Here is a 23,405-nt window from a genome sequence, read left to right as displayed (position 1 = left end):
TTTGAGAAAAAATTGGACGATCGGATTTTTTACCGGATTAAAAATCGGTTTGAAAAAAACCAGATAAAAACTAGTTTTTTATCCGGAAAAAAATCCGGTCTAGGGTTTAAAAATCCGGTCTGGGGTTTAGAAAATTGGATGACCAGATTTTTTACCGAATTAAAAATCGATTTTTTAAAAAAAACCGGATTTTTTTCAAACTGAAACCGGTTTACACCGGTTATATCATCCGGACCTCTAAACCGATTATGATCCGAACCGATTTTTTAGCTTGGTGAAAAAACCGGATCGATTTTTATCCGATCCGGATCAGATTTAAATCCGGCTATGTGCATCTCTACTCTCAACCACTGTCCCCACTAAGGAATTCGAGTGGTCTCCACTACCGTCGATCGTTCCAAGTTGGCCACCTCAGCAAGTGTTCCACGTCAGCAAGAGAGGACCAACCACCACAGGTCATCCTCCTTCGTACGAGAGAATGAAGGAAAATTATTCTGTAACAACAGAAATGGTTTTGGGACCACCCGAGAAGAGAAGCATGGGATGAGTGCCTCCAACGGCCTCGCACAATCTCACATGAGAGAAGATAAAATTCCCTCTCTATATATAACATGCAAACACAAAAAGAAAGGATCATCAACAAAAAAAAAAACACAACAAAAAAAATTCATCTCTTTCCCTCGAGCAATTAGCAACCAAAAACCCGAAGCAAAAAAATCAACATCCATCAGCAACACCAAACAGAAAGGAAAAACCAAAATAAACTCTCGATTTATGAGTGAACAACCGACCAAAACCGACCCCTAGGCGAATAGCTCTCACCTTTCCAGTCTGGAGAAACCCGTCGTTGTCTCTGGGAAGCAAATCTCCCTTAAGCCGAAGGTAATCCATGTCTGGGGTTTTATTTGGGGGAGGTTATAGAGTTATTTTTGTGAGTTTAGAGTTGGGGTTTCGGGTCTTGAGCGTTGTTTCTCTGGTTTAGGGTAGCTTTGGGGTTTGGCTTAGGGAGAGAGGAGGCTTTTTGAAGCGTTTCAGCTCCTCACCGGAGCCCTTGAATGGTAGAAGGCCACGGTGGCCATTTGTTTTGTTTGGGGATGAGAGAAGACCAACGAATGAAAAGAGAGAAAGGGGAAAAGTAGAGAGAACGGCAGGGAGTTAGCTAGAGAGGAAAGAAACTTTAAAAAAAATGGAAGCAAATAGTGGGCTAGGTTTTTCCTTTAGCCAAAATATCCTATATAAGAGCACACCAAAACGGCATAGTTCCAGGGAGTATCAAAACGGCGGTGTTTCAGGGAATGAGGGAACCCATGTCTGGTAAGAAGTGGTAATCTCGTGTGAGTTCCCTCAGATTCTTGACCTGTTGCATTTCAGGACATTTCCAATTCTTTTATTTTTATCCTTTAAGTTTCCGCTCCTCTCTTTTGGTCCTATGTTGAGCTGTTGTTAAGATTACACCGTTTACACATGTGGAATATGATTTACCTGATTTTCATTTTGGTCCATGTTAAGGGTTTATTTACGTTGTGTATTGTTTGTGCTCTTGGCTCATAATTTTAAAAGTTCTTGTTTTAATCCCTTTCGAGATATCATTTTATTCTTCATGCTTTTTTTAATTTGGTACTTAAATTTACTGATGCATGTTTAAATACTTACATGTGCCACATATTTATTGATCTCTATGCACTTGTGCTCATGAAACAATGAATATAAGTTTTGGTGCATACTGTCCATGTCCTGATTTAATTTTGTTCAAATATGTGTTAAGTTGCAACATGGTTTTGCATGAATACGTGTCATATATATGTATGTATGCATTTGCTTTCAAGATCCTACGAATGATGAATAGTTGGTATATATATGTACGTGCATTGGTATGTTAGCATATATTTTGTGCATAATTTATGATGTATGATTACATGTATATACGTACTATGCTATTTTTATTCATTTACAATGGTAGTCCGTATACAATGCATTCTTGTTTTTCAAATCCCCTTTATTATTTTAATTGGTATAAAAACATGTAGATTTATTGCTAAATTGTAATTTTAATTGCATGTGTCTTTAGCTTCTAAAATAGAATACTCTCATAAACATTACTTGACCATATCGAATAATTTGACTAAGGGTAATACATTTTCATTTTAAAGCTAACTTGAGGTGGTTGTCTTGACTTATAAGAAAGCTACTTCCGACAATTTTAAAATGAAAATATATCCCGCTAAGTGAAACCTCAAAAAAAAAAAATTCCACCTAAAATTTGGGAACGAAAGAAAAAGAAATATTTGTCTATTTAAATTCATCAAGAAAAGATCGTTAGAACTTATCTAAGGTCTGATCTCGACGTCGTTAAAAAATCAAATATCCTTCTTCTTTCTAAAAGGATTGGTAATTTTTTTTTATTTAATTTGTTTGATTTTGTTCATCTGAATATTGCAACGGAACCATAATATTTCTCTATTTCGTTTGGAGTAAGAATTGATTGCCTCAAAGTATGAGGGTCATTTCTTCTCGATAGGAAATAATTAAATATTATCAGGTTTCGTTCTAAAATTTATAGAATATTGTTTTAATGGATCTTAAACTAAATTAAATTCAAACTTGTAAATTTAATTACAAAGACGACTAATTAATCGACTAGGTACCGATTTAGGGCGTTGTGGTGGTGCTAATCATTTCCCACGTGTAACCGCCTCCCGAACTCAATTTTCTGGTACGCAAATGGCAAATTTGGTTTTTTAATTAAAATCAATATTTTTATTAAAATGACAAAATGTTTTGGGTGTCCAATCACACCCTAATCAAATATTAGTGGCGACTCCTCGAACCATATCTTATTTATTTAAAGGGAATCTTAAATTTTTCGAAGTGAGAGGTTTTTTTTAAATCACATTACTTTTTAATTAAAAATTAATCAAAAGATAATTAAAAAATGTGGGTTTTTTTAAATCTGAAAAATGTTGGGCTCCAGGTTTGGATAACTGGGTCGGTTGGGCTTGTTGTAATTTGAATATGATGTAATTTGGGGTCTAATTTTCGTTTTGTAATTAGCCTGCATAAATTAAAAATAATAATAATAATAATAATAATAGCGGGATGAAATGAATGTGGACATTTAGATATGTTAATATATAACTCAAGTGAACTGCGATTATTGTCCATATATGAAGCCTCCACCTAAATTCTTTATGGGCCAGGAAAAGTTACATTATGGTTTTTATTTGGAATAAAGTTTAGTTTAACGGTAAAGTAGGACAAAAAGCAATTTAGGATGCAAAGTGAGAAGAAATATATGCTTAAGGGCTAAATTGAGTTAAGCCTTACATCTATATAATTTTCGATGAATTAGTAATTTAAAACATTAAGATTTTAGTATGTTGTTGTAATGGTGTTATAGTATCATGTTAGGATCAAAGAGACTCAATTGAACAACCGAAAATTGCAAAAGGGGATGAAATGACAATAATTTGTTTAGGGAGTGAGAAGAGTAAAAAATAGAGAAATTTGGCACAAGGATTTATAGTTGTTCGACTTCTCAACTAAGTCTACCTCCACTACCTAAGCTCATCACTTAGGATTTTCTAACAAATTCACTAAATTGTTCTTTCTTTTTCAAAGATAAAGAGATAATCTTTACAAACTCCATATCTTTTTACATGGCTAAGATAGAACCAAAACTCCTTTATAAAAGGATAAAAGAAGTAAACAAAGAAACCTCTCTAAGGTAGGTGTTTACAAAATTTCGCTCACTAAAACACAAATATTTACAAGAGAGATAAAATAAGAATGAAAAACTTCTCTCTTGTGTTTGATTGCTTGGATAGGTGTTCTAACCATTCTTCAAGTGTCCTCAACTTGTATTTATATGTTTGAATGTTGTTGTGATCATTTCTAGCCGTTGGGAGTGTTTTAGAGCCATTGGTGATCAATTTTTGTGCAAAATAAAACTGCCCAGAACATAGGGTATCGGTACTACCTTTGTTTATATTTAAATCAACTTGTCGTTACTAACCGTTGGGACCTGATGGTATTGATACTATGGTTATGGTATCGATACTACTATACAAAGTAGTATTGGTACCCTTTTGGGTATCTGTACCATTTTTACATTCTGGAATTTGAGTAGTGCTAGTAGTATTGATACTACCTAGTCATTATTGATACTTCCCTTACCTTTGGTATTGATATTGTTCATGAGGTATCGACATTGTAAGAACAGTATCGGTACTTCTTGTTCAGAAAAACATTTTGTGCTCAATTTCACTTTTAAGGACTTTGAATTATTTTTGAAAACTTTGAATAAATTCAATTCAAGTCCAAAAACATTTTGCCTTAAATTGTTATATCAAAATATAGTTAAACAATCTCCCCCTCTTTTTGATATAACAAAACATTTGAAAATTATTTTTGGCAAAACTCCCCCTTAATAAAATATTTAATGAAAAAGATACCAAATGTTGAAAAAATATAAAAATATTCAGCTCCCCCTTTTTCATTAAGAAATTGAATTTTTCAAACCATGCTTCTCCCCCTTTTTTGTATAAAAAATAATTCATCTTTAAGGTGCTAAAATAACATTGGAGAGTAAATGATATATTGTCATTAAAAACATTTGAAAAATCAAAGTTCCCCCTCAAAAAGTGCATTCCAAACAAAAAATTGACTTTAAAAGCTTGACACATAAACAAAATTGAATTTCAACAAAGAATAACAAACATGTTACTATCACATGAAATTCAATATATCCAAGTCTAAAATACTTTATGCAATACCAAATGTTGAAATTAAGTGCATATGCATAAAGCTTTCCAGAAATGTTATGTATTTGAAATTTTTGATATCAATTGTTAAAGATATATCATTTACATTTTTAAATTACATGCATAAACATTTAAATTTAGGTCAAAACTTAAAAAAAAATAAAGTCAAATCATTTGGAAAATTGATATCAATTGTTAGAGAGATATCATTAGCATTTAAACCCAAATTTTGACCAAAATTCATTATGATGAACTAAAAATTATGAAAAATCATTAAAAACTTTAAAATGTTCATCAGAACACCTTTTTGACATACATGAAATATAAAATCATCATAAAATCATTTAAGTTCAAAAACTCATGCATGCATAAATCAAATTAGCAACCAATTATGCAAAAAATAAAAAAAAAACTTTTAAGCTTAGAGGTTACTCATTCCTTTTATAGTGTGGCTAAAGCATCTTGGTTTCTTCATTTTCATCACCATTGCTCCCACACACCTACAAGAGACATTTAAGTAGATTTTGGTATCCATATTGCTTTGGAACCTTGAACGTTAGTTTCAATGCCCCTTGTTCCCTTAGGAACTCATTCTTGTCTAATTTTAAAAGATTTTTTTTCTTTATAGGATAAGCATGTTCCATATGACCATGAAAATGGCAAGGTGAGCATTTTGTCATTTTTACACATAGTAAGTTGTTTTTAGAAATTAATTCTTTTTCTTTTGTTAAGCTCTCAAGCTTAACTTTCAAATCAAAAATTTCTTTTTCTAAATCATTGATTTTGAACTTTGAAAGCTCTAAATCATTTTTCAAAATTTCATTTTGACTTTCAAAATCAACTTTTGCTTTCAAAATCAAACCATTTTCAACTTTAAATTTTGAAATTAATTTCTTATATTTGGAATTCATGGTCTCAAATTCCAAATACAACTCATTATAAGCATCTTGTAACCCATCAAAAGAATGTGAATTTAAATCATTTGAGTTAGAGGATACCATTGAATCTTCTTCGATGGCCATGAGGCATAGGTTGGCTACTTCATCTTCATCATTGGAGCCATCTTCATCATTCCAAGCTGCCACAAACGCCTTTTTCTTGGATGATCTATTCTTCTTTAGGAGGGGACATTCATACTTGACATGCCTCGTTCTTTTACAATTGAAGCACACCGGGGACTCTTCTTCTTGCTCGATTCATGCTTCACTTCCTTGGAAGTCATAAATCTCTTGAATCTTTTGAAGAGCTTGGCTATCTCTTCTTCTTCATCATCTTCTTTATCCACCTCTTCATTTGAATCTTCATAACTCTCATTAGTGGATTTGAAGGCAATGCCTACCTCCTTATTCTTTTTTTCCTCCTTCTTTTCATCATTTTCTCTTCCTTCACCATCAACTCATGAGTGAGAAGAGAACCAATCAACTCATCGAGATTGAGATATTTTAGATTCTTAGCCTCAATGATCACCGTCTTCTTTGATTGCCAAGACTTTGGAAGAGAGTAGATCATCTTCCTCACAAGCTTCTAGTTAGGGATTACTTCTCCAAATCCCTTTAGACCGTTAACAATCACAAAAAATCTACCGTCATAGCTTTGATGTCTTCATCGGGTTTCATCTTGAAATTCTTATAGCTATGGTTGAGAAAACTTATCTTGGTTTCCCTCACTTCATCAGTTCCTTCATGAGTGACTTGGAGCTTATCTCATATCTTCTTGGCATTGAAACAAGAAGAGACTCTTACATATTCATCCGAGCCTAATGCAAAAAAGAGAATGTACATAGCCTTAATATTGAGCTGGAACTTTTTCTTCTCTCAATCACTCCAATCGTCCATCTCACCGGGTGGAGTGGAGTAACCCTTCATGATTAAGTTCCATGCTCCTAAATCATTGGCTTAAATGAAGAGCGTCATTTTATTCTTCCAATAGACATAATTTGCTCCATTGAAGTAGGGTGACTTGTTGACTGGTTGCGAATCTTCAATGTAATAGGCACTAGAGGTTGAAGCCATTTCTTTGTCAGATGCATCGGGAATCGGTAGAGCTTCTTCTAGGATCGTCTCAAGGTAGTTAAACATTCTAATGAGTCAAACTCTGATACCAATTGTTAGGATTGAAGAGGCTCAATTGAACAACCGAAAATTGCACAATGGGGTGAAATGACAATAATTTGTTTAGGGAGTAAGGAGAGTAAAAAATAGAGAAATTTGACACAAGGATTTATAGTGGTTCGACTTCTAAACTAAGTCTACCTCCACTACCTAAGCTCCTCACTTAGGATTTTCTAACAAATTCACTAATTTGTTCTTTCTTTTTCAATGATAAAGAGATAACCTTTACAAAATCCCTATCTTTTTATTTGGCTAAGATAGAATCGAAACCCCTTTACAAAAGGATAAAAGAAGTAAACAAAGAAACCTCTCTAAGGCATGTGTTTACAAAATTTAGCTCACTAAAATAGAAATATTTACAAGAGACATAAAATAAGAATGAAAAACTCTTCTCTTATGTTTGATTGCTTAGATAGTTGTTCTAACCCTTCTTCAAGTGTCCTCAACTTGTATTTATATGTTGGAATATTGTTGTGGCCGTTTCTAGCCGTTGGGAGTGTTTTGGAGCCGTTGGGATCAATTTTCGTGCAAAATAAAATTGCCCAGAACAGAGGGTATCGGCACTCCTAAAAGGAGTATCGGTACTACCTTTGTTTATATTTAAATCAACTAGTCGTTACTAGCCGTTGGAACCTGATAGTATTGATACTATGGTTATGGTATCGATATTACTATACAAAGTAGTATCGGTACCCCTTTGGGTATCGATACCATTTTTGCATTATGGAATTTGAGCAATATTGGTAGTATCGATACTATTCAGTGAGTATTGATACATCCCTTACCTGGTATCGGTACCATATGAATAGTATCGATACTGTAAGAACAGTATTTGTACTTCTTGTTCAGAAAAACATTTTGTGCTTAATTTCACTTTTAAGGACTTTGAATTATTTTTTGAAAACTTTGAATAAATTAAATTCAAGTCCAAAAACATTTTGCCTTAAATTGTTATATCAAAATATAGTTCAACATATCATTATTTAATTTGTACATTTAATTCATCAAGTGGTCTCATTTGTAGAAGAGAATATTTCTCCTTAAAGGTCATGGGTTCGGATAACTACATCTACAGGGTATGTACATATTATCAATTAATTAAAATTAATTTTTTTAAACATATACTACTTTGTAATCACACCATACTATTCAAAAGAAAATTTCAATGAAAATAAGAAAAAGAAAAGGAAAGAAAACAAAAAAGAGTTGAAGCAAGAATTATGGGGAAGTCTAATGAGCAGCAGCCTAATTTAAGGCTAAACAGTGGTGATTTTTTGGCGCAATTGAAAATGTGATTAAAATATATTATTTTAGGTTGAGCGTAGTCTAAAATTTTACATTTTTACCGAGAATGCTAATAAAAATGTAACATTTTAGGTTGCGCTCAACTTAAAATGTTATGATTTTTTAATCACATTTTCGGTTACGACCCAAAATCTTCATTTTAGATTGACAATAAAAAATGTTACCTTATTTATAACATTTTAAGTTCAACAAAAAATATTAGTAAAAATATTACATTTTAGGTTGTTTTCAACTTAAAATATTATTATTTTTATCAAATTTTCAATTGCACATCAAAATCATCGTTTTTAACCTTAAATTAGCTTATCGTTGTACATGACTACCAAAAATTGTAGGAACGGTAGACAAACAATAAATGGGTCATGGGATATTGCCGAACCAAAAAGAGTGAAACATCCACGTTGATGCTGTTTCTATCCTCTGCCGACCAGAAAACAAAAGGAATAAAGCATAAAAACCAGCACATGATTATAGTACCTCAATTCTCTTAACACTTTTTTTAATTAACCCAAATTTTTTATTTTATAGATAAATAAACATATGATATTCGTGTTTAAAATTTTGATACATTATATATTTTAATGTATTTACATAAACCCGAATTAATTTATTTTTGCCCAGCTCAGCTTACAGGTTCAAATTAATTTATTTAAATATTAAAATATTAATTGTGATATAAAAAATAATAAAAAGATAATAAAATTAACCAGATGTTTCCAAATATAAAATACCAATTATTGATCTATTAAAATTTATATATAAAATTTAATATATCTTAAATATGATTGTGATATAGTTAAAATGCGCAAATTATCAGATAGTGTTGGTCCTTTACCTTTTATGAATAATTAATTTATTGAAACTAAACCACATTTTATTCCTGCTTTTCCATAGTTCACACTTGCATGTTTACCGTCATTTACATCATAAATTAGTAATTCTTTTTGAGTAATAATAAGCAAATGAGTAAACTATCCTATTAGTCATATAACTATTAGGGCGTATCTATTTTGGTCACTAAACTCAGAAGTTATTCGATTTAACCACTAATGTTACAAAAATTTATCAATTTGGTCACCGTTCGTTAACTAGTTAGTGAATTTGCCGACATTACATTTTTAATTGGTATAATAACACATTTAGTCCTCAATAGTTATGCACGATTAAGTTTTAGGTTCAAAGCCATGATTTTGATGAAGTTCTGAGTGGCGGTATAGTGTAATAGAGGGTTGTTTTCTATTTAGGGGAGAATTGATGATGGTTTTTTCAGTGATGATGGGTTGGTGAAATGGTGGAGGATGGATGTAGATGGTGATGTTGGTCGATGGTATTGGTTTTGTCTAGTAGTAGTGAAATTAAGGGTAGTTTAAGGAAGTGTTTGGTGGGAAATGGGAGTGATGGTAAGCTTTGCTTCAGAAGAGTGTTGTTTGTGAGTGGTGAACTAAATAGCATGGATAAGGTTAAGATTGTAATGCTGAAGGTTTGTGGACAATGGGTTGAATTGGTCTTATGGGTTAGTTGGGATGCTGAATTTGAGTGATGAATGACTAAATTAATTGGATTTCTAAAATAAATGGTTTAATTTGTTAAATTGTGTATACTTATGATAAAATTAATAGAAAATATCAATGTTAAGGATTAAATATGTTATTCTATCAATTTAAAAAAAATACCACGTAAACAAGTTAGTTAACAATATTACATTCGGTTACCAAAATGATATTTTTTTTTGTAATATTAGTAGTTCAATTAAAAAAACAAAGTTTAGTGATCAAAATGGAAATACCCTAATAGTTAGGTGACTAGTTGGTAGTTTACCCAAAGTCACCCAAAAACACATACATTATTTTCTCTCTTATATTTTTTATTTGTCAAAAAAAACACTTTTAAATTTTATCTTCTAGAGTCCAACTTATGGATCAACTAACCCACAAATATAGGTACAAGTTATGGAATGAGAGATTGTTGGAAAAACAAGCCCCATACATGTTGATAGCTTTGAGGGTATTAATAGTTGCTTTAATATAATAATAATAAAATTAAAAGGCAGAATATAATAAAATGAAAATGCATCTTTAGGATATAGTAAACAAAGTAATATCATTCAAATGGACGAATTATGTAATCTCGGTAATAAAAGAATTATTGTTATTCTTTGAAATTTTAAATTTGACATCATGAATACTAAGGGCATTGAAATGATTAAAATTATTTTAGAATAAATATTATTTTGTACGAAATCATATATATTAATTATAAACAAATTTAAATATTATTTAAACGAGTAATTTTTTTATTTAAATCGAGAGCGTTGTTGGATCCATGAAGTGAAGAGATACTGTTTTTTATATAAAAAATTATTAGAAGAATGATATGATCACATTATCTACCCATGACACATGCAGAATCCCAAATAAACCTGAAACCCCAAGTGCAAACATGTGATCATTTAAATCCAATTTTAATAATAAACAAATCAAAGTTGATCTTTGCAAACTAAAATAAACAGAAAACTTTGGGAAAGGTGGAGGTTTTGGAAATAATAAAGGAAAAAAACTGTTTTGATGTTAGATCTAATAATTTGTATATTCATGTTATATTTATGTAGTCATTAGATACATACAATGTATTAATTATAGGTATTGTGAACTCATTTAGTGATCTCGATAGTTAAAGAGGGTGTTGTTCTTTTACAGATCTTGAGTTTAAACAATTGCATCTGTAGGATGTGTACGTTATCAATTATTAAGAAAGAGTATGAATAAATATTATTTTATAATCACCTCAGACTATCCAAAAGAAATTAGGTATTGTATGGTGTATGATCAGTGGTGGATGTATGCATTATTCAGGGCGGACACGTCCTAATTTCTTTATATTAGTTATCAATTCTATTGAAGGTATTCACCTTAAATTTTTTTTGTGCTCACCTCGTATGAAAATTTTGTGATATTAATATATATATTTTCACCCTGAAAGTATTTCTTGATTCACTATTGTATACGATGATATTATGGGAGATAATTGAGGGGGGCAAGGAATGCAGGGAATGTGGTGAACATGCTGCTGCTGCACTGTCTTAGCTTTGTGTTCACATGGAATTACCTGTTTGAAAGCTACACTCCAAATCATCTTCACTAGCATGTGCCTTTCCATGTGCTCCCAAAGGCCCATATCACCTTCACATGCACCCTTTAGGGAAGCCAACTATGCCATAAACCCCTAATAATCCAAACTACCTCCTAACCCTCCTCTTTTCACTCTTTTGCCCTCTTCTTTTTCTTTCTTTTTAAATAAATTCAAAGAATGGATTATATATCTTTAAGATTATTTTAAGTTTTTTATTTCTACATAGTCTGGAGTGATTTTATAAAAATAATATTTCTTTAAAATTTTCTTAATCAATTGATATTATACGCATATCTTATAAATGTGATCACTCAAATTAAATATTTTTAAAAAATAATATTTCTTTTTACACGTGAGACGATGGGTTATTAGATTATTTAAAGTTACATTCTTTACCATTGAGATTTTAATATTTGGACAAATTCTATTAGTAATCTTGTGGGGTCCATTTGATATTTGATTGGACATTGTCCTTAAAGTTTGTGTATATATGATAACCCCATAGGTTGATACTCTTCCACATTGAGTGGCTTGGTCGTTTTGTCTACTAATTTTCCAGTTAATATGTTTTTGGTTTTGCCTAATGCAACACTAATTCCACTAATATTTATATCTCTAGGTCTTTTTTGAGTTGAGAATTACATGTGAAATTACATTGAAGTAGTGATGAAATTAATCTCAAACGGTAAGACAGTTTGTCTGATTAAATATATAATAATATGTTTTTAAAACAAACTGTCAAACTAAGGTGTCGTGAAATTTGAAAAAAAAAAGTTTATTATGAGGAAAATTAGGATATAAGGAAAATTATAGGGTTGGTTTTAAAACTTCAAATTCATTAAAATTATTTTCTAACACAATATATAAATTAATAATACATTTGAGAATAGATGGATGAAAAGCGGAGAAGTATAGAATGTCAACTATGATGCTTATGAATGAGAGTATTTTTCTTCATTTTTATAAGAGGAAAAAAATATGGATAATGTAGTTAACCCAACCCTATTTGTTTCTGGTAAATTATTGGTTAATCCTATGGAGAGAGTTGGTATCACACGAGAAAATTTCAATGCATATTTAATTGACCTCAAATTCATAAAAGAAATATTATAATTTTTGCACGAATTAAATTATTTTAGTGGTTAAAAGAATAATTGTTATTATTAGAAGTTTCAGGTTCGAGCATCATAGCATGTAGGATATTTGAGTGTTCATTATCAAATGGTTAAAAGTCTATAGAATATATACTACCACTTGTAAGCGCCTTAGATTAATAAAAAAATATTGTTATTTGTTTTAACTCAAAATTTTAAATTTTGTCTTATACTTAAAAATTGGATTCTTTATAAGAATAGTAAAGTTAGAAAGTTCTTAATTTATACCTTTAAAATCACATTTATTATCAATATTTCATTACTCATTAAAAAATTAAATTAATAAAAGACTTTTAAGTTTGAATGCTCCTCTCAAACTATTGTAAAAGAAGCTAAAAGGTATGTATGTATGTATGTATAATCATCTCTTCCTCATCTCCAATTTTTTTTACTTTAAATATGTATATGATTAAGACAAAAAATATAACAATTTATATATTTATGTTGTATTTATAATTTTTTATATTATAAATATATTTAAAGCATTATATTTATATGTTTAAATCAAGAAAATGAATATAACAATTTATATATCTATGTTGTATCAAATTTATATTTTTAAAAAATATTAATTAAGTTTAAAGAACTCAATCCAATAATTATATATCAAATTATAAAAATAAATGTGAATTTTTTAATTAAATTTTAAAATATATTTTCATTTGAATCTTACATTAACTACATTTCAAATAATATATATATAATTGTTGATGGCAACAAGTTTATTTTGTTGTGTGTTTGTAGTTCACTCTTTTAATTTAGACGAAGAGTCACGGTGAGTGAAAGAACGACCGTTGATTGATATTTTGGTATTGAAGAGAATGAGTCACGGGGACGAAGAAGACGATATGAAGACAATAAGGGTTCGATGCCTTTTTCAATATTTGTTTAGGGTATTTATAATGACTTTTAGTGTTAATGTCAGACGTAAGATCATCATGACTATTTGTAAAGTGACACTTTAGGTAGATATGATAGTCAAACTTTAAATTTCATTCTAACGGATCACGTGAGACTATTAGAGATCATATCATGTATTTAATATGATTTTTTTTAAAAAAAATCAAAGTCCAAAGAAAATTTCATTTAAAGAAAAACCAATAATGGAATTTGCGTGGAAAAAAAAAACTTAATATAAAAGAATACTGTAATTGCCCTTACAAAAACCCGTTTCCTCCTACCACCCTTCTCCATATTCGCAAGATAAATTTTCCCATCATTTTCTTCTTCTTTTCTCTCGAACAAACAGCTTCTCTTTTCTCCCCTCCCCACTGTAGAAAAACCAAAAGGAAAAAATGAGAATTCAAAATGTTCCAGAAACCCATCAAGAAAATCAGAAAGAAAATCATCAACACTAACAAGTAGAGCAAGAAAAATGGCGAGAAAACGAGTTTCCTGCAGCAACAAGAGAAGAAGGATTTGCAACAACAGTTTTAAGCCTCGGGAGGTAATTTCAGACAAGCTTGAAGCTTTGAAGAGTTTAATTCCCTGTAATGTCGGAAATGGAAGCAATGAGGAAGTTAAAGTAGAACAGCTGTTCCAAGAAACTGCAGATTACATCATCACCTTGAAGACCCAAGCTTTCGTTTTGCAAAAGCTTATTGACTTTTATGATCATAGTGGTAATGGGTTTAAAAATGAAGAGCAGCTGCCAATTGTTCAAGAAGATCAATCATAGTTATTGAAAAAACATTCTAGTTTCTTCTTCTTCTTCTTTTTCTTTCATTTTTTGGAAAATCTCAGTTTCATGCAAGGACAGAGATCCTTTGTTACTTGTTTGGTGGAGGAGAAAATGATGGAAAGTGAAAAGAAAAAAGGGAAAGATTATGGAAATATCATCCATACATGGAGAAAATTTTCTCTTATTTCCTCTAGACATGGCTTAAACAAAATCTCCACATTTGGCATTGCATGGTTTGCTCTATTTCCTTAATTCATAAATTCAAAATGAGAATCCAAAATTTTAATATATTTTTCTTAAGAATTATTGGATATACTAATTTAATTATTACAAATTTTTTAAAATAATGAGATGCACTTGCTATAGAGTTTAGTGCATCCACCCTTAATTGCCTTAGAGGAATATATTCATCTTTATCCACTTATATTATCAAATTTTGATACTTTTTTAGTCTTTAATATTGTATTGATTCATACATTATTTTTTATATTGATACGTTTAAAACTTATATCAAGAATTTATTGATTGTTTTTAGTGGTAAAATATAGTTTTATTCTTTCCGAGGTCTCAATTTCAATTAAGTTTCGTCTGAAAAGTATGTGTATGTTGTCAATAACTAAATACATATTTTAAATATATATAACCTTGTAATCGTCTCAAATTATTAAAAAAATTATAGCAGTTATTTTCAAGGTTTTTTTATCTTCTTTGTTTGAAAATAGATTTGATTTGCTTCAACTATACGAATTTGTACCAATTCTTAGTCTATTCATCAAAGTTTCTCCTAATTTCCGTCGCAATTGCTGCCTTAGCCGTGTCCTATCATCTGTATAATGGGGTTCATCATTTAGAGAAGTTCAATTGGAGTAATTTAGGCAAGAAATATATTTTAAATTTTATAAAAAAATATTTTAAAATTTGAAAATCAACAGCAATATTCTATATTTTTAATTTTTTTGATAAATTTAAGATAAATATAATATAATATCGGTTTAAAATAATATCATAACTTTACATGTGTTCTTTTTATCTCTGAAGCTATGAATTGTGATGAAAGTGACTAGTTAAGAAACCCACATGCAAAAGCCGTTTTTTTTGGGCAGAAAGCTTCAAGTTTGCCCCTCTTTTGCCCCCTTTTCACATGGGATTGTGATTTTTGCCTCTCTATTTTGTCTCCCTAATATGATTTCCAATGTTTACAAGAATTGTGTATAATTTGAGGATAAGAAATTGTATTATAATGTTAGAATTTAAAATTAAATTTAGGGTAAACTACACATTTAATATTTTAATTATAATTTTTGTTATGTTTTGTTATTTATCTATTTTTCTCCAAAATCATATCTAACATTACTTTTAGGCTTCATTTTGACCACCCATCATTAAAAAATAACATAACTGCTAACGTGGCTTATATATATATATATATATATATATATATATATATATAAAAGCAATGATGGTGTGGCATTACCATAAGACACATCAGCATCACTGTTAATTTTACGGCGAGTGACCAAAATGAAATCAAAACTAAACGTTAATTATGATTTTGAAGAAAAAATAGTAAGGTGACCAAAATAGAATAAAAGTGAAAATTAGAGTACTAAATATGTAGTTTACCTTTAAATTTATAACTGATTTATATGAATTGAATAAGTTAAATTTTAGATTAAAGCCAACTTGAATTTTTCTTTTTACAGAAAAAAGGGTATTGTATCTTTTTGTCTGTTTGATTTATATAATTAAAGTACTAAATGAGTAGTTTACCCTAAAATTAAAATAACTTAGAAAATTATTTGCTTATGGCACATAAAACTTGGGAGTGAATATAGAGGGTTCAAACCTTCAAATAAGCACAAAAGTGTTTGTATCTTACTGTTTGTTTGATTTTTTTTTCATTGTATACGAGGAGGTAATAGCTTGAATCCAGGCCATTTATTATCCATGTCTTAGTTTGTGAACATATTTCCCTTGTAATATAAATTTTTACCTTTATGATTAAAAATGGTAGTGTTGTAGTTCTTAAGTCAATCGTAACGAAGAATTATTAGAAAATAAAACATAAATAAGAACATAAAAAAGTTTATTTTATATAATTTATATCGATTAATGATTTCATATTTGTGGGAATTTTTTTTAGAGAGAATTCTACTATAATATCATCAGTGCAAGAGATATAAATCATCAACCTCATTACATAAGCTAGTTGTAAGCATTATCCCATACAATATTATGCTACCTATTCTCTCCTTTAAGTGATTTCTATCGATTACTTCTCACAATAAACATAACTTTCAAAAATTAATAATTACACTCATAATATTTTTTAATAAATTAACATGTACTTCAACAATAAAATTTTCTCGAATAATACAATAAAAGTCCTAAAGAAAAGTAAATCCTAAATTTATTCTAATATAAACATGTGTCGACTTGAATAATAAATATTATTTCTCTAATTTAATTTTTTTAAATCATCATTGAAAAAAGTATCAACTAATGACGATTTTTTTTTTTATTAAATTGTGTAAAACATCGTAATTTTTTTTTTAAAAGCGTTGTTAATTTTATCACTATATGTTTGACATCTCAATTTTTTTTCAGGTCAACAGCTGGTCCACCATTGACCACCTGTGTCGAGAACTTTGTTAGCTGCTCCATCTACGTTAAGTTTCAAGTATCTAAATTGGAGTGCCATACGTATCATAAATATCTGAAAATACTAAGATCAAAACTATAAGTAATACATATCCAAACATATTATAATCAAAACTAATCGTTACTTAACTAATAATTAAAATATATCCGGAGTTGTATGCGTGAGATTTAAACAAGAATAAAATTTAAGACAAACAACTTATGAGTTACCAAATATAAGTTAGTTTAGTGGGTTGAGATATTTCTAATCTCTCTAGATTAGTGTGATACGTGTAATGACCCAAAATTTTAAGTTAACATTCGAGTATTGATCCGAAGGTTAATTTAATAGGGGTGCACTCCGTCAATTCTTGGGCCTTTAAGAGGCAACATCTCGGACACATAATTTTGGACCTCCTACTTGGTAATTTTCATCGTTAAAGAATTCATATCACTTGAATCAAATACGTGGAATTGTCCGTTTAAGTTTCAATCTTTCATGATGCCACTATCACTATATAAAACTATGCCACTTGCGATCTTAATGTGCTTGGAATCTATTAAAGTTCACCATCACTACCACTTGAAAACCCTTCCAGATTTCCCCAAATTTCTTTATATATTCATATGGTATTGGTACTGTTCTTCAAGTACTGATATCAAGGTCTAAAAATCTCTATTTCCAAGTTTAAGAATCACTCTAAAACCTTCCTAAACACCTTAGACAAAGCTCTAATTAATTCCTAAGGTTTATATGGGTTACATAGGGTCATTTAACATCATTATAACACATGTTTAACAAGGACATGAAATTGAATCATAAAGCATGATTGGCACTCAACAGTCAATAATCAAACGCCAAAAAGCAAGGCATCACAGTTATGAAGCTAAAGAAGCATTCCAAAGTTGGAATTGTACTACAATGATGCTGGAAATAATGAAATAAAGCCCCTTGCTCAACTTCCACCAAGTTTTTCCTTTCTTCTACAACAGGAAGGCTCTTCAACCATTTTCTCTACTCAATTATGAAATACAAAGGTTTTCTAATCACACATAATGTTACAAGAAGACTCAAGGTGTTAAGAATGGAGCTCATAACACCATAGAAACCAAAATCTTTCTTAAACCCTCAACTTTGCTCTACACGATCTTCATAGAAAATATGGAGTGAATTCTAGTGCTAAAAGTTACCTTTCGTTTGACCTAAACCTTAGAAGATTACAAAAAATTTCACCTTTGGAGGTATGGAGCTTGGATAGGGAAGAGGGAGAAGAAAATGAGTGAGATAGGGGAGAAAGAGTGCTCAGCCTTCTGCCTCTTTTCCCTTGTGACATAAGAGAAATTCAATGAATTTCATCCCTTTTATCCTTCAAAGGTCTAATTACTCATTTCTTCAATGGTGATTTAATTTCTAATAAAAGTATATTTTTTATGTCCATTCAAGTCCAATTCTTATTTAAGAGACCCACATTTGGCCCAATGGTTTTTATCATATATATTAATTAGTTCCTAGACCTCTCGGGTTAACTAACATGTGTTGACTCATAAAATCGGTTTATTACAGGCCATCTGACACTGATTACCATCTTCAATTTGGACATTATCGAGCTCTAGCTATATTCATAGAAAGCCACCTAATCAGCTAAGACCATGTAAAAGGGGTGCTCGATATTCACTTTTTTCCGAGCTTTTGAACATTTTTAACAACAATATTCAAGGTCATAGTTTTCTTGAAAGCTTTTTTCAAACTCATGCCTTGTAATGTTCATAAATCGGGCTCGTGACTAACTAATATAGAGTTGGACTACACGAATGTAATATTAAGGACCTAGATTCCCGTATGTTTGCTACTGTCAAAGGTAATTGGAATTTGTTTTAGTTAACGCACCAATCCCACTTTTTCTATTGCAACAATCTCTTGTTGTAATCCACCTTAACAACTTTGCCTATAATACCAACAATAATACTAAAGAGATTTTTAGTATATAGCCATAAGGAAAACCTAGAAGTCATGTCACTAAGATCTATGATGGATGTTTCTCTGCAGTAGAACAACGCCTAGTCCATGGTTGAACCGCGAGGTAGCTTCCATAGATCATACAAGGTACTCCAAGTAGAATTCTAGTATAGTCCTCCTCCCATGCAAATCTTGTCAGGAAATATTCATTAGCAAGATCAATCAATAACATCTTCTCGGACGGGTTCATAACAGTTTAATCCTTCCCAGCATAACATTATACCCAATTGATTTTCCTCGGATGCTATATTTGAACATCCACTTGTTTGAAACTAACTTAACCCTTTTACTCCAGTTGAATATTATGAAATACATTTCCTATGAGGTTATAAATCGGATATAATCTCATTATTAGATGTGTCGAAATATATTTGAAATATAGAAAAATGTAGAAGGAAACAAAATACAACCGATATATTTGAAATGATATATGTGTCAAAATACATTTGAAATACAGAAAAATGTAGAAGGAAATACCAAAATAAATTGGTATTAACATGTATGAGTACTACAACAACAGAAACATGAAGTCATGGTTCCAAAAGCTTCAAATCAAGGGGAGGTAATTTTGTTGACGTCTTCTTCTCCAACGAACCAATCTGGTATCACCCTTGATGCATAAACTGAAATTTCTTTGAATGATTTCTTTATTGTAACCTCAGTCACCTCCAAAGCCATTGCAATATCTACATTAAGTGATCCCAATATTCACCAATTAATAAGTTCTTACACATATCTGATATTTACGGAAGAAATCGATATTTACCTTTAACTGAAACTGGCTGATCTCCCTGAGAAAGCTTAATTACCATGTAAATAATGGCTGCCAAAACAGATTTGGGACTTCTCCTTATGTCAATCTGTTGTGCTCTTTCAACAGATTCTTGGACTGCTTTAATGGCACGGTTTTCCATGTCGAGTTTCAAACAAAACCGTCGGATTTGTTCGCTGGGTTGCACCAACCATGACTCGACTTCCAGCTGTTTCTTTATTGCTTCAGCGGTTCGATTGATATTCTTCTTCGTGACTCCGTCTGACACAGCCGAGATTTCGTTCAGCGTCCGCGACGATCCGATCTCTTTACAAGCGATGAAAAGAGAAGCCGCCGCAATGGAACTTATGCTTCTTCCCCTACATGATTTCAGAATATCGACTGCATTGTATATCTTACAGGCTCTATCTTTCGTCCCTTCCGTCAACCCTAGAGTATCTACCATCGCTGCAATCTGCTCCAACCCTCTCTTCGATGGACTCCTCACGGTTCTCTGATCGTTAGAGCTGACGGTCGACGACGTCGAATTCGATGAATTCTCGACTTCGCAAACCGGGTTTTCAACACAATATGGTGAGTTCTCCCCCTCGGAAATCTCATCAAATAGATTGATTTCAAGAACCGAGCCACAACGAGAACATACTTCATGAGCAGCCTTATGATCAACAACAATTTCAGTGTCTGTTTGACAGGTTGAACAGATGCGTGCAGGCATAGTTGGATCTTTGTTTTTTCGAGTCGAAGGAGGATTGAATGTGTAAAAATCCAGATTTGGGTACTATTTATAGGGAATTAAAGCAATATTATCCTATTCCGATAATGAAAACTAGGGTTTAAGGGAAAAAAGAATGCAGTGCACAAAATCTAACTCCAGATAAGTAATAATTAAATAGTATCCAACCAAATATGGAAACTAAATTTGCCTCTCTCTATTTGTCAATTATCCATTTATATTACCATATATGTCACAAATAATACCAACATTGCATTGATAATCTGAATCTGGGTTCTTAAATCCAGCTAATTGTACACTGTTTTTCTTTTATTTTACCAGCACTAGGTTTTTTTTCCCACTTCGACCAAAGAATAAAAAACCTAAACGGTGTGGAATAAGGGGTTGGTGGTTTGTTTAGTCCGGAGGGGATGATTAAAATTCGACTCTATATAAAAAATATAATTACTTTTTAAATTTTAAATTAAATAATTTGAGCTATAGAGATAACTTGAATAAATAGTTTGAGTTAACTTGAATAACTTAGATAAATGTAATTCTATTATTCCGTACGGCTTTAATTAAGTCAACGAAAAAATATAGTTATTTGTAATCTGATTGAATTGGTCTTTTATTGACGGTTAGAGGACTCACAAATGCTCGCATCGAAACCGTTATATTAAATGATTTACGGTACTTTTTTATTAAATGATTTTCCACTTAAAATCTTGTGTGCTTCATTGTCGATATTATTTTTTGGATATATTTCTTGAATTATCTATAAACTCCTTAAATCCTTAACCAATTAGTCACTTGACGAGGATATTATACATCTAACTCCACTCGAATCCGAAACCTCCGGGATCTTTCAACCACGTCATCTCTAAAGGAAACTTCCCTTGACTAGAGGAATGTTTATGAATAACACTTGTTCTTTTTTGCAAAAACGAGCCCGAAACCTTGTTCTTTGAATCTACAACAATGGCGAAACGCTTGCAAACAAAGAAGGTCTATAGGAAAAATTCAAGACCAGTTAAGAAATATGATTTCATGCTAGAGATTCAAGACAAGGTCTTCTAAGAATTTGAGAGAAAAAAAGAGAGATCATGCAATAAGAAAAGCAAACTTAAAGTGATACATCTTTTTGAACTTCAAGTGGTATAATTGTTGCAACGTCAAAGGACATGTCTTCTGGATCACCAAAGCTCACGACCATTGGTTCTTCAAAAGACATGTTTCTTGAATCTTCAACTTGAAGCGACATGTCTCTTGGAATGTCCTACAAAACAAAATAATGAATAGGAGAAAGAGTAAGGTTAGATAAAAAAAATTCACTCTCCTTTTCTTTTTTACACTCACTTTCCCCTTTACTCCCAAATTCAATCTTTTCATCTATCTCATTTTCAACTCCAATGTTTTTCTCATTTTCATTTTCAACTTGCTCCACTTTTACTTGTTTCTCATGCAAAACTTCTTCCATGGCATTCTTTTTGGTTTGCTTCTTCGTGGATTCAATGTTATTCTTCAGTTAAGTTTGGTATTCATGCACTTGATTGTATTGGCAACATTGCTCGTTTATCAAACTGTCAAGGTCGATCGAAAAGAAGATGGCTTGAATTCATGGGAACAACATCACACAAGACTTCATCTTTATACCTTCCGATTTAGAATGGCATAATTACTTGTTCAGTGACCTTTAACTCTTATTCATCTTTCAACAATTGCAATTCGTATGGGCTGGAATGTTTGATCGTTGTAAGACCCATCTTTTCTACCATATATGTGCTAGCAAGGTTTGTACAACTTCTACCATCAATGGCTACAAGACATACTTTACCATTTACATGGCAACGAGTATGAAATGCATTCTCTCTTTGATGATTGTACTCTATTTCTTGGGAAGATGAAAGATCAAGCAACATTGTTAGTAAAAAAATTGAAATGTGAAAAAGGACCTTACTAATCAAACTCTCACAAAACCTCTCTTAGACACTCCAAAGAAAGAAAATTGTCACTCAACAATCGTGTTTGCACTCAGGACTTGTTATAGCTTTTTCTTTGTCCTCTTCTGTGCTCACACTCTCATGTGCCTTTTTCCTTTCGTCCTCTTTAGTAGGTCCTAATAAAACTTTACTCAAGACTTGTCAAGGTATTGGTACTTTGTATGCGTCGTCTGGAATTGGTTAAGGTGATGGAAAAAATGTAATGTAAAGTGTGGCTAAAAGAAGAAATGAAAGAAAAGAAATGGTTACTTACTTGCAAAGTCACTCACAACTTCACATTCACCACAATAAAGGTCTTGATGACATCTTGAACCTTGTTGGTGTTGTTTTTATTGAAGTGCTTCACTTTGTTTCGCCTTCACTTTTGTTGAATTGAAACTCCTTTTAGTTGATGTTGGAGTCTTCCTTTGATGTTGTTTTTTTCAATTGTTGAATGCACCTTTTGTACTTCTTCTTTTTTCTTTTCTTTGTAAGGCTTCTTGTGTTGCACGTTGCTCTTCACCCAAGGCTCTGAATACCATATGATATAGGCTAATCTGCCATTGATTGTGGATCTAGTGGAGAGCAAGCACCTGCAAGAAGACGGGCTACAAATTGAAGGCTTGGTGGTAAATGAAATATGTTAATGGTAGGCTAATTTTATATATATGAATAGCTGCAGAAGTGTTGTTGAAATGGAAATGGTTTGGGCTTAAGAAACAAGGAAAAATGGTAGGATAATATCTTAAATATACTAAAGAAGAACCAGTGATATAAGAGAGCAAAGACCCAGCCTTACAAGTCTAATTAAGGGGTGGTAGAATCGGGCTTGGACCCTCTATCTATAATGGAGATAAGAACGACAAGTATCAATGGAAATAGAAGAGGTTGATGCCACAAGCACCTAAGTGTCTTGATAAGTCAATAAAAGTTTAAAAGAACTTGTAAAGAGGATAACCTCACAATAAATTGAATTCAAGCAAAAATGATTGTTTTCAAATGACAAACTAATGGCCTATTTATAGTTTTCAAATGACAAACTAATGTCCTATTTATAGTTTTCAAAGGGTTTAGGCTGAATGGATACATGAAGGTTCGGCTATGGTTGGAATCCCTTTAAAAATACATGATTTTTAATGAAA

At 31.3% G+C, this 23,405-nt stretch overlaps 2 protein-coding genes across 2 annotated transcripts; one reads left to right on the top strand and one right to left on the bottom strand.

Annotated features, from left to right (window-relative positions):
- The first annotated feature begins 13,715 nt into the window (after nt 1-13,715).
- Nucleotides 13,716-14,153, top strand: LOC120138392. Its single transcript, XM_039153869.1, has one exon. It carries the CDS (start codon nt 13,835-13,837, stop codon nt 14,135-14,137), a length of 303 nt encoding a protein of 100 aa, XP_039009800.1. The 5' UTR covers nt 13,716-13,834; the 3' UTR covers nt 14,138-14,153.
- Nucleotides 14,154-19,349: 5,196 nt separating this feature from the next.
- Nucleotides 19,350-20,284, bottom strand: LOC120138400 (transcription initiation factor IIB-2-like). Its single transcript, XM_039153873.1, has 2 exons — nt 19,564-20,284; nt 19,350-19,483 (listed from the first exon to the last, which is right to left on the bottom strand). The coding sequence occupies exons 1-2, from the start codon at nt 20,282-20,284 to the stop codon at nt 19,350-19,352; spliced, it is 855 nt and encodes a 284-aa protein (XP_039009804.1).
- Between the last annotated feature and the right edge of the window lie 3,121 nt (nt 20,285-23,405).

This window comes from Hibiscus syriacus, unplaced genomic scaffold (genome assembly GCF_006381635.1).
Source record: "Hibiscus syriacus cultivar Baekdansim isolate YM2019G1 unplaced genomic scaffold, ASM638163v2 tig00110691_pilon, whole genome shotgun sequence".
Lineage (NCBI taxonomy): Eukaryota > Viridiplantae > Streptophyta > Magnoliopsida > Malvales > Malvaceae > Hibiscus > Hibiscus syriacus.
The sequence above is the reverse complement of the archived record's forward strand: the minus strand, read 5'-3'. Positions and strand labels throughout refer to the sequence as shown.

Excerpts from the sequence above, each read along its gene's own strand:
- LOC120138392 (XM_039153869.1), top strand. The coding sequence starts at position 13,835 with ATGGCGAGAAAACGAGTTTCCTGCAGCAACAAGAGAAGAAGGATTTGC.
- LOC120138400 (XM_039153873.1), bottom strand. The coding sequence starts at position 20,284 with ATGCCTGCACGCATCTGTTCAACCTGTCAAACAGACACTGAAATTGTT. Across the intron at positions 19,484-19,563 it reads TCAGCCAGTTTCAGTTAAAG|ATATTGCAATGGCTTTGGAG; the intron begins GTAAATATCGAT and ends CACTTAATGTAG.